The sequence below is a fragment of the Drosophila miranda genome, chromosome 3, assembly GCF_003369915.1.
Source record: "Drosophila miranda strain MSH22 chromosome 3, D.miranda_PacBio2.1, whole genome shotgun sequence".
NCBI lineage: Eukaryota > Metazoa > Arthropoda > Insecta > Diptera > Drosophilidae > Drosophila > Drosophila miranda.
Genome location: NC_046676.1, coordinates 11,299,633 through 11,312,086, shown reverse-complemented (window position 1 = coordinate 11,312,086; position 12,454 = coordinate 11,299,633). Strand labels below are relative to the sequence as shown.

The following is a 12,454-nucleotide window of genomic DNA, read 5'->3' as shown; positions in this document are numbered from 1 at the left end:
TCGCTCTATGGGGAGTCATATGCCACGCTCCCGGTCCCGGTCCCGCTCCCCTTCCTCCTACTTCCGCCACCTTCTTTTGCCACACATGCAACTCCTGTCTCTGCGCTCTTGACGTCGTATGACGCAAAATTGGCTTTCGTCGAATTGTTGCTTTGAGTTTTGCAAATTTTTCGACACAATCCCTCAATGGGGCACACACGGAGGATGGAGGGTGTTAGTGGGATGGAGGAACATGGGGGATAGGTGGTCTGGATGCATCTGCATCTGCACTGCATTCATCATCATCATCAGACATCCACGGGCGCCTGCCTGGCTAATTTTATGACTCTCTCGCATCTTTCGCGCATCCTGATGTTAATGAAGCAGATCCCTCCTCCGTCTCTTGGTCCATATGCACATTTATCGCCCATATGTGTGCGGCGGGATCCATAAATCGAACGAAATTTGCATATATGGAACTAGCTCCATCTTGTGGCCGTTTTACGAGTTTCTGGATATTGTGGGTGGTGGGGGGGAGTTGCTACTGATTATTGTGAAGCCACGCCCACCACACATGCACAGGGGGAACTGGGAACTGCACTGTGGAGACTGGCGCTGCAGGCCTGCACTCGCCCAGATTTCCCAGAGCGACGCCTACGATACAACAACGGACCAGGTCCAGAAGAGGCCAACAACAAAAAGGGAGTCAGGGGCGTAGTCATGAGAATTCACTTAAGAGAGGGGGTCAGCATTAACTTCGTCTAGCTTCAGCCTGTGTCTCATCTTTAACAAAAGGAAAGCAGCTTCATATACGAGGCTGCGTTGGAACCCCTTTTTGAGTACTCCCCCACCACCACTGATGCTCGCAACAACAAAAGCAACAACAGCTCCCGCTGTCAGACAAAGAAAGGAAGAAAGCGAAGGGGGGCGACGAGTGCTGGAACTCTGGGTCCAACTCGGACTGCGCAAGGCCCCCTTGGGAACGGACTGAAGCGGGCGCTCTGCTCTGCTCCACTGCGAGGTGGGACCACCTACCGTGTGGTGGCTCTTAATTCGATTCGTTGGCTCCACTTCCCCGCTCCACCGCATACCCTCTCTACTCCTCTGTTGCCTTGGCTTCCTCGACATCGTCGTCGTCGCATGATCCTTGGGGAATTGTTGCGCAAATGCTTTTTGTGTGTTTCTGTTTGAAAATTATTGCAAAAAAAAAGGAAACAGAGGCGAAATAATAAAGGCAGCAGTCGACGTGCATGTAATCGAACAGGAGCCGAGGGGGTGGTGGGAGGCGGCAGGAGGAGTGTACCTACGGGAAAGTGGGACCCGATATGTCTCTGATGCAATTATGAAGTGATAAATGAATTATGTATGCAGGGGGAATTGGAATTGCCGGCATTGCTCATGGTCACCAGTAGCAGCAGCAGCAGCATCATCATGGCTGCAATTTGCAAATTTATCGAACTGCCGTGGTAATCGATAAGCTATTGGAGTGCGAGAAGCAGAGCTGCAACAGTACCAAAATCGTTGCAGTTTCACTTCGTTCAGGGCTACCTTTGCATATCTGATACTCCAAACGGAAAAAAACGAAGTTCATCTTCAAATTTAACGCACCTTTTATGCTGCTCGCCGAATCGCTCCTTCCAGCCTGCCACCACCCCGTGCCTGCCTCCATAGAACCTGCTGAGGTGTATGTGTGTTTCGTGTCCTCGACTTGCTTTCGTTTGCTGTGCACCTGATCATTTTATGGCCACCTTTCTGTTCATATAAGTCCTCTAGACGGCTGAGTGTGTGCGAGTGTGAACGTGGGGGCATGGGACAGTGGCAGAGTCAAAGAGACAGAAGACGATAACTCACTTTTGTTTCATTTTTCAATACACAGCGGAATAATAATGGCAAAATGAGCAACTTCGCTATGCAACAAGATGTCTCTTCCCTTCCACTCTCTCTATCTTTCCCTCTCTCTATTTTGGTCTCTCGGTCTCAAGATGCTCCCCAAAGAACATACCAATAAACACGCTACCAAAAGTTAACACACACACACACACACTGAGAGAGAGAAAGACAGAGATACAGTGTGAGACGGAGACACCTTCACTCCTTGAGGGAGTAGGAGACCTCCCCCCCGTCGTCCTCCCTTTGTTGTCTACTTCGTCCCGGCTGCTTATATGGCAATGTATAATTTTTATTCGCACCAAGGTTGCTCCCCAAGGACATGTCGTCGTCGTCGCCGGGGCTGCTCTGTCGTTTCTGCCCCCGCCTCGTCTCTTCAGTCCTCCTCTTGTGCAGCGGCCTTCCCCGAAAATTGCAACATAAAACTTTACACAAATATAATCTATAAGCAGCAGAACTCATATTAATGTCGTGCGAGTGAGGGAGATGCCAGCATTTAGAGCGAGTTGAAGGGGCTCCTTACATAGGGACACACGTGGGGGAGTGTGTGTGACATTTTTGGCGGGAGCTCAGCTGTACAGTGGTCTCGCATTGGGGAAAGATTGAAAAGCAACGAATATCACACAAATGGTAAATAACACCATAAACTGGGAGAAAAATAGCATAGTAAAAAGAAACAAACCCATATTCAATTGAAATATTCGGGTTTTAAGTATAAAAATAATGAAATTAAATAGAATTCACTTTGATTTAAATATTAAGGTATTCAAAATTTAGTCTAAATATAAAACAATTGAAAATAAATACATATATTATATTAAATTAGTAGGAAATTAATTTGATTTAAATATCAAAATATTTACTTAAAAAATGATATATATTTGGATCAAACATTTGATATAATGATTCCATTATAGTATTTTAATCTAATTTAAGGGCTCAGAGCTTTTTTCTTTAGATGTTCATATGTATGTATGTATGTAGTTTTTGCTTTTTTCGTATTTAACTTTAAACTTGAACTCGGATCTCACGTTTCTTAGGTTTAATAACTTCTTTATGTATCAGAAATGCATTTCCATTTGTTAAACTCCATTGAAACACATGGAGGTAATACGTTTCACACGGCTTTATCGTTGCATCTAATCGTCCCTAAGCTCTTCTTCTCCTCTCACAATCACCAGCCAATCCCTCAGACTTGTCCCACTGTGTGGGGCCCGTCATCTAGGGCCATGTTGCTACTACTACTACTGATACTGCTGGTACTGCTGCTGCCTCTGATGCGCACAAAAGGGCCAATTCATTCTCGCCGGGTTTCTCATTTCTGCCAGCATCGCAGCATCGTCGACAGCAGCAACAACAGCAACATGAAGTAGAAAGACAATTTTCGGATCCCCAAACTTATCACAGCCTCTCGATTTCCCTTTAGAACATTATACAACACACCAGAGATTCCGACAGGACGAGGCCAGGACCAGCACCGAGCGACAGAACGGCAACAGCAGCCCCACCAGCAGCACCAGGCGGTGGCGCCACGACAGTAAACGGACGCAGTGCAGCGGCGTGTACTTGTCATATATTATGCGAGTGCGAGCGACAGAGATGGCGAGTGCAGGCGAACGCCGCGGCGGTGATAAAGTTCGGTCCTCCGTAGTGCCGTTAGTCGGGTCCGAAGTGTGCGCAGTGAGGTTAGGAGCGATTCTCGGCCAGCATCGCACATTCAGAAGCGGCAGAGGCAGCAAAAGCGTCAGCTTGGACTCCCAGGTACACCCGGCAACAACAATCCAGGGCACCCAGACCATCCAGATGGCAGGGGAGAGCACAGCCGGACGGTTCTAGTTGATGATGATGATGTTCTCTATGCCGGGGAGGCTGGAGACGAGAGACATGGACTGCCGTCGCCTGGACCCGCGGGAATTCCGCCAGCAGAGCCCATTCCGACCCAGAGCCAGAGCCAGAGCCAGCCCAGAGCACGCAGCACAGAAAAGAGCAACAAATAATGAACAGACACATGGCTGTGTATATATAGAGGATGGTGAGAGTACGTGTGTATATATGGCTGTGTTCCATTTAAAACATGTAGCTTGTTTTATTATTGTCGGGCCATGCGGAGGCAGCGGTGGCGACCGTAACGAGCAGCGCTTTGGTCATTGGAATCGATGGCTTTACACCCAAGTGCCATAATCCAATGACGCACAGGAATACCAAATACATGCCCCTCCACACACACACACACACACACACACACACATGTATATGCCCCAACTCAGATATGGGAGTGTGCGTGTATGGGGCCGCATGGAGACATCAAAGTTGATGTGACCAGGCAGCGGCACCAATGGGAATACGACAGACATACAGGGTGTCTGTGCATCTCTCCCTCTCTGTAGTCCCAAAATGAGTTTCGGTACTTTAAAGCTGTGCTCGTGGAAAAGGTTTTAAGCCAGATTTTCCAGAGCACATGTCACAAATTCTTGCAAATTCCAATCTACCATCAAAGCGTTTAATGTGGATATCATTTCAAATTTAGGACATTTTTCCATAGCACCCTGTATCCTAGCCAGGCCGTGTGATGCATTAACCTTATCCAATTTACAAGAGCATTCCACACTTTTAAGCCTTCACTATTTGGACACCAAAGCTGGGGGGCAGAGGTCTCACGTGTCCAGGACCAGAACCAGGACCAAGTGGATGCGGATGTGCCCTAGCTGGGTCAACAGCACCAGCAACAACAACAGGAGCAAAAACCGTACATTTGCTATTTATGAGACTGTCGAGAGTTATTAGCCGGACATGTGAAAGACCCAGGGGAAGTGCCCAAGACGGCCAAGACGACGAAGGACTTGCAACGGACTTGGGGCCAGCCCGGAGTTGGTTGCTGCTGCTGTTGCTGCTGGCTTTGGGTTGGTTTGCATATACATAGATATAGATATATCTTTCGGCTGGAGGCAATAAAATATGCAAATTGAAGTCAAACTTACCAGAGGACTTGCAGTGCCCGTTGGCATTGGCAGCTCCATCAGATGCACCACCAGCAGCAGGACCTTCCTTATCCCGTGGGTGTTGTACTTCTTCTGCTTCTTCTTCTTCTTTTGGCACAACCGAGCCCCTGCCCGGATCCTCATCAGCTGTTGTCCAGTGGCTTTGTGGCTGTGATTCATTGGGCTTGAGTGGCTTCTCCTCGGTAAGCAGTTCTCCCTCAGCATCCTCCTCCGCCTCGGGGTCCTCTTCCCCATCCTCCTCGTCCGCACTGAGCAGCTCCTCCTTGGGCTCCAGCAGGTCACCCACATTGGGCTGTGTCTCCTCCTCCTTTTCGCCAACTGCAAACAAAAATCGAGCAAATCGAGAAAATCGAGGTATAAGTAGGTACAGGTACATATTCATATAAATTAAAGCTAATCAATTGATAACATTTCGAACACTCGCACAAATTGCTCCGGTGTCCTGGCAGAAATTGTGGCGGATACGGCCACGGCTTCGGGTGCTACCTCTACTCATGCAGATTATGCCGAAGCACTCCCTGGGCGACCATCGTGCCAAAAATTCTATTTACACGTTCTGTGTTTTATTGTTGGGGCCCCCTCCCTGCCCCCACCCAGCCGCCTCCCTGCCTAGTCCTCGTCCAGTTGCTGTTCCGTTCCTGCTTTCGGGCCTTGGCAATAGCTCAAAACTCAAACTCCTCTTATGGCTACGGGGCAAAGCCGCCATCTGATCGATGGCCTCTCTCTGCCCAGTGCCTTGCGGGTGTCGTTTTCTCCAAAAAAAAAGAAGAGAAAACACACACACAGAAACAGGTAAAACACAGAGCTCTTCCTCAAAAGTAATTGCAACAAGGGTGCAACAACAGGAACAGTGACAAAAGTTGCTCCGGCAAATGGAAATGTGTAACATGTGTAATTGTGCAATTAAATTGAATTTTTCATACATTTCTCCAACTGCTTCGGATGTGAGTGAGGGAACGACGAATGCTTGCGGCTTCTGAGAGACGGCTGGACAGGGCTGAGGCTGGGCCAGCCACAGGTGGGGATATCATTTACACGTTGGGGGAGATTCATTCTCAGACTGAAGTCGGTAAGGAGTAGAACTTAGTTTAAATATGAATGAAATGACTTTGGATCCATTATTATAATCAATTTTGATGAGATTTGCTAATAGCTAGCTACGAGGAAATATTAAAGCTATGTATAGTTCCGTATCGTTTCCCAAAAGACTATAATTTAGATGATATTACATCGTTAGAATTATTTTACTTGGAAATTTCCACTTCAATGATATCTTGGAAATCCCTCATACAATCTCAATTCCTTTCTATAAATGCAATCCGTTGCCTCACAAAAGTGTGAATGATTTCGGCTGGCGAGAAATAAGTCACATCCTCACATGGTGGCAGCTTCAGCTTCAGCTTCGGCTTGAGTGCTGTGTGCGATGGACATGGAGCTGGTGTAGAGAGTCGGGAGGATGCGCGTGTCCATTTCGTATTGGTGACCGCGAGGAAGGTAAGGACTTTAAATATATTGCCGAAAGGACAAGCCGGAATCACACCGCAAGGAATCGCCATGGAAATGAACATTATGCAAGGGTATTGGTGTGGGATGGGCATGGGGCAGGATGGGGCACGGCCTGGTGCTGGTCACCATAATGGAAGCCAACGAAGGGATGAGAGGTAAAAGGGAAACGGATGTGGAGACAAGAACATTTGGTTATTATTTCCATATAAAGGAGCCGAGTGTTGGAGGCACTTGAAAGTGGTTGCTGCTCCTCCTGCTCCAGCTACTGGTATTGGGTGCCGGCTGCAGAGGAAAGGATTGTGGGAAGAGGCATGGGGTATGGGGATGTGGGCCAACTGTGTGCCGTTTGCGGCGGAAGTGCCGCGTATTTTAAAATAAATGCGCGTGGCAGACAGAGACGGGGCATAGGGTGGGGAATGGGGCAGGGGCATGGGGCATGGGGCAGCTCGCATGGGGAGCAGAGTGAGAACCAGTTATGGTCGTTAAAATTGTCGAAGCACCGCAACAACAACGACGACGACGTCGCCGTCAGCTTCTTTTTGTGCAAGCCAAAAAGGATATACATCCGCTGTGAGTCTGTGTGTATGTGTGTGCTGTATGCTCCTGTGTGTAAGTGTGTGTATAAGCGCCCATATGTATGCAAGCGATTTTCATTTTTGTTTAAAGCCCCCCAGAGTGCATTTCGCACTCGGTCGCTGGGTTGCCATGTCTCTCCGTATGTGTATTTGTGAATGTGTGTGTGTGTGTATGTGTGTGTCTGTGGAGCACAAGTGCCCGACAGTGTGAGTGTGTGTGTGAGCGTTTCTTACTTGTTTTTCGGCAATGAATGGCATGTTTTTAAGCGTTTTACTCAAACATCCACTCTACACCACTACCACCCATGACCTCCCTCCCAACCAACACCAGCGAAAAGGTGCGCGTTCTTCCACACATACACACCCATTCACCACTGCGAACACACACACACACACACACACACACACCATGTGTATTTGTAAACGTAATAATAAGCGTCGTCCCCTTTGACCCATCAATCCGTTGCCACTGCCTCCCCCGTTTCAGTGCCCCAACGCTTGCCACTTTTCCAGCTCCCAAACGGCTACTAAGCGTGTGTAGAGGGCACCGCTGAGCAGCAAGGGAGGTGGCAGAATGGGTGGGGGTGCTGGGAGTTTCGGCTGGGGCTGGGGTTGGTGTTGGTGTTGGAGCTTGGGGGCGGGAGTTGGCAGAAACAAAGCGCGCTTGCAACTTTTATAATAGCCATGTATGTATGTTTGTGAATGTATGTATGTGTGTGTGTGGTATTAAAAAAATAATGAAATAACAAACCCGAAGGTGTTGTTAAAAGCGCCAACAATAAATTTTATCAATAGTTGGAAAGCAAGAAATAAATGTCAGACACACTGCCACCAAGAAAGAAAGATGGCCCAGCGATCGTTCAGTGTTGGTAAGTTCATTAAATGACATAGGCAGTGTTGATAAATTATTAACAGATCTCTGATTATAATAAATCTTTCACTGATTCTCGGCTGGAAACTAGAATTGCATCACCTGTGGCCGAAAATTTGGCCTCCAGCTTTCGTGTTGTCGGAAAGGACACTATATTCTTCACTCAGAAATGATAATCCGTCTGTTAAGCTTTGAATAATCCAATTAGTTTATGAAATAAATCTAAATACTGAAGGAACTCAAAAACTCGTTTCCTGCTAGCAGAGAAGTCATTTTTGCATCCCTATCAAAATACTTTAAGCCAAAGCCAAACTACTCCTGAACTCATTTGAATGTCTCTGTGTGTGTGTGTTTGTGTGTGGGGAACCCTGTTAAGGAATCCTCAGAGCTGTCAAAATGCCACCACCATAGTTGTCCTTGTTGCTGCTGCTGCTTTCCCAAAGGTCCCAGGATACCTTAGGAGCCCACACCACACCATAGCAACCCGCTCCACATACGAGTACTCATTGCCATCGCATCGCCCACAGCAGATTCTATTTACCAAACTAGTTACCGCTAGACGCAGCCAATATCCCACATTATGTACACCAGCAGAGCAGAAGCCATTGCACATGGCCTATGCCCAGAGCGGATTCCTGCTGGCTCCTGCTACTCCTGCTTTTAGTCCTGGCTGCCGCTCTTGGTGGCTGTTGTTCTTGGTGTTGCTGCTATTTTTGGCGGGCTTTCGCCCTGCAATGGCAAATATTTTGCCAATACACAAAGGACTCGCGCTCACGTTGACGATGAGTGGGGATTGGGTTGGTTGGTATGCGATGGTCTGGCAGGGGCATGGGGTGACCGTGGAGGACGATGGCGAAAGGAGCCTGAAGGCAACGACAACTTATGGCAGCTGGAATCCTAAGCCTTTTGCCCAGCTATGGGAATTCGCAACAGCAGGAGCTGGCATTTTAAAGCATTTTGTAACCGCACAGTGTCTGCAAATTGTACTCAGCCCTTTTTGAGAATGTTTCATATAAATTATGAGTGGAGTGAAGAATTGCAGACACCTATACTTAGCTCTGATGCCAACACATGCCTGGGCGCATACTTGTTGCGGACACTGTACATATTCGAGAGGTGCAAAAATAAAGGCATTTCTTTGGTGTAAAATGATGTCTTTTCTTTGATTTTTTTGCGGGTTGTCAATAAAATTACCTTTAATATATAGATACATACTAATAGGTGCGTGTGGGTGTCTGCACACATACCCACACACATATATATGTACATGCAAACTGGCTGGCAGCGCCGTCAGCAAATGAAAATCCCCCAGGGAGTTGGCGCATGTTTGTTGCTGCTGCCACTGTGCTATGCCGCACTGCTGTTGCTGTGGATGTGGCCCTGCCTCGTCGTTGCCTCGTCGCTTGGGATCCCATGGGATTGGCCGGAGAGCCCGTTGCCGACTCCCCCGAGAAATACATGGCAATGGGTTTTCTGTGTTTTGTGCTTTTTTCCCGCGCCGCACACACGACCAACAAAGGGGGCAGAACGAGGCAGAGAGAAAGAGAGACAGAGAGAGCGAGCGAGTGAGAGAAGAGCAGAAAAAGAGCAAAGCCAAAGTTCGTTTTTTTATACTTTGGGGAAATTCTCGTGCCCCAGCATGAGGATATCTCTCGCTCTCGCTCTCGCTCTCTGTGTCTCTGTGTTTGTGTAAATTTGTGTGTGCGCCAGCTGTCTTTGGGGGCTTCGAGCAGACCAGATCCCCTAGCCCATCCCGCATTCCATACCCTTCTCCACACCCCCCACTCTACCCCATGCCCCATGCCCCATGCTGCATGCACATGTGTGCATTGGATTTATTGTCAATTTTATTTGTTATCATTGTTGTTGCCGTTCTCTGCTGTTTCTGCCGCATCTCTCTGCTGTTATTTACACTGACACAATTTGAAATTGTATTAAAAATTAACGGCACTTTGGTTGCCTTGACTGGGCGCCCGGCAGCCGTAGGAGCACGAACAGTAAATGGAACTGTAACCCCTGGAACCCCCAACAAGCAGATCACAAAAATGCCCAAGCTGCAAGCTGCGTTTGGGCCAAACAACTTTTTATGGTCCTGCAGTGAAGGGTATTATAGGGTGTATAAATTCGGCTTTGCACTTTGTAAAGTGAATGATAACTGCTTCTTAGGTAGTGGATTTTAGGGATTAAAAAACAATATATGTGTATACTGTAGTTAATAACAGTCAAAAAACAGTTTCTATGAAGGGTATCCGCTGGTCGTTGCCGCTCAGAATATCTATCCATTTACTTGTTGGTTCACCAGAACACTCAATGTTTCAACCTCATTCTGGGGTTTGTTTGGGTTTTCAGGGTCTCTGAGCGCACAGCCCCCACACTCTACACCAAAACCCCACTCTGGGGGCTCCACTGCCATGTCTGTCCATCTCTCTCGCTCTCGCTGGCTCTCTATCACTGACAGTTAGGTGTGTGGGTCCCCAGGGATTGGCCAATGCCTGCAAGCTGCAGCATGGTCGGTCGGGCGGAGAGACCTCAGAGTAGGAGCTTCAGCTGGAGCAGGAGCAGGAGCATAGCAGAAGCACCGTCCGGTGCTGGACGGAACGGGAAGGGACGGTGCCTCATCGCAGGCGGAGGCCATTTGCATTTGTCACATTTTGTGGTCCCGCGAGCAAAGTTTGGCAGAGTAATGCTGTGTCCTGTGCTGTGTCCACGTCCACCCCCACTTCCCAAAATCCCCACTCTTCCTGTATCCGCCCCTGTCCATGTGTCTCCTAGGGTTATCAAAGCAAATCAATCAGATGCACACACACACCAGCCCACACGGCTACACATGGATACACGGCACACAGGGCCAGGACACAGGACACAGGACATGGAGTCGATGTCAGGCCAGGGTCACTGGGGAGCAACTGACCAACCAATTGGGTTTGCCCAACTTACGTTTGAGACAGGCGCGCGGCTTGGCCTGTTTGCGTCGGGACATGGCCAGGATGAAGGCGTCTCTGGAGGGTTAGCACTATGCAAATCACTTCTTAACACACAATTTCCCTATGCCTATATCGGTATAGGTCTCGGTTCATCGGCCGATATCGTTTCGCGCCAAACACGTGTCCACTTGAGGTTTGTTTTGGTTTCGATGGGAATCCTGGCAAGCGCTTCGGATATCCTTGCGCCTTCAGCGTCGGCAACTGACTGAATGGTGTCCGCGTCTTGGCCCACAACGTCGCTTTGCCTGGCTCTCTGGCATAACATCACACATCCAGAAACAACCGAAACAGAAGCAGAAGCTCTTAAAACAAAATGGAATTCGCACAGAGCAGTCGCAGTGAGAGCGAGAAAAGAGAAGAGAAGCCACGACGAAGAGCGCTGAACGTGGAGAGGAAGCGGGAGAGGTAGAGGCAACAGCCACCCAAGCCCTCCCATTCCATCCATCCATGTATCAGAGCTAGCCGGCAACTGAACCTTTTCCCCAGAGGGTTGCTTCTGTTCCATCCCCTAGAGACTTAAGTATGCGACGAACGAGTCTGGGGCGCGCACCAATCGTGACGTTTCTGGGTGCCGCATTGCTCTGCCACTGCCACACGGAACCTCATGCTGGCCGGGCACAGTAGGCGACGCAACCACCGTTCTTGTTCGTCTGTTGCAATTATAAAGTCAAGTCAATTATTTTATAGCTACCGCTGGCCCTACTTCAACTTTCGCACGTGCGTATGGGGGGTCCAAGTTGCAAGGGGCGCGATCTTATTGAGTAAGTCCCAAGGTGCCTCCCGAATTGCCATTTCTACTACCAGGTTTCTCAGCAGCGGGATAACATACGTACACACGTAACTCCTTGGTGGGCCGTGAGAAACGTGGCCAAAGGAGGGACACTCCGAAGTGAGAGTCGAAGGAGAAGGTAATGCTCTGGCAGCGGGTGACGACATTGAGGATAAATCTTTTGTTGTGATTTCCACTCGACTTTCGAACCGAACGCATGGGTTACGAAAGTTGATGTAGTAGTCTTGATATAGGGATATTAATAGAAGTTCTATAGCCAAGAACTGGCAGGAAAGAAAGCTCTTACAGATCGGGAACGTTACTAGTCATAGCATATATCGGTCTGTTTATGGTGTTCCAGCAGAAGGAGAATAGTGAAAAAGTTGATTTTAATCACTGATCGAAAATTATATTCGTCAATTTTAATATGCGGTTTAGTATTACTAGCTAATTTAAACCCTCAACACTAAACATATACATATTTTTATCCGCTAAATTGATCAGTTTTCTTTAATATTGGCTCCGCTTTGCTGTATGCGAGGCCCTCATGACGTGTTTTAGACCCATTATGCATATAATTAGTTTTCTATAAATGTAACTTGATCCCATTCACATTAGGGTACAAAATATGCAGTTTCAGCGGCTAAAATGTGTAGGCTTTCTGTAGCCGGCATACATGGATATATTGTGTGTGTGTGTGTTGGTGTCTTACTGAAAACCTTAGGAAAAATAAGATGTCAGATGTAAAACCTTAAATGTTGGTACATGACTTATACGTTCTTTCTACATAGCGACACAGCCCTTCTACTTTTCTCAGTGGCGACCCCTGACAGATGGGTCTTTGAATATTCAACCACAGATGGCGTCATTCCAAGTCCAACGGG

At 48.0% G+C, this 12,454-nt stretch overlaps 1 protein-coding gene across 1 annotated transcript in view; it reads right to left on the bottom strand.

Annotated features, from left to right (window-relative positions):
• LOC108160792 (zinc finger protein 423 homolog) overlaps window positions 1-10,969 on the bottom strand; it is a 29,468-nt gene extending 18,499 nt beyond the window's left edge. The window contains exons 1-2 of the mRNA XM_017295000.2: window positions 10,755-10,969; window positions 4,845-5,183 (exon numbers count right to left, since the gene is read on the bottom strand). Of these exons, the coding sequence (XP_017150489.1) occupies window positions 4,845-5,183; window positions 10,755-10,797 (382 nt within the window). The 5' untranslated portion in view covers window positions 10,798-10,969. The remainder of the gene's footprint in view (window positions 1-4,844; window positions 5,184-10,754) is intronic.
• Window positions 10,970-12,454: the final 1,485 nt, after the last annotated feature.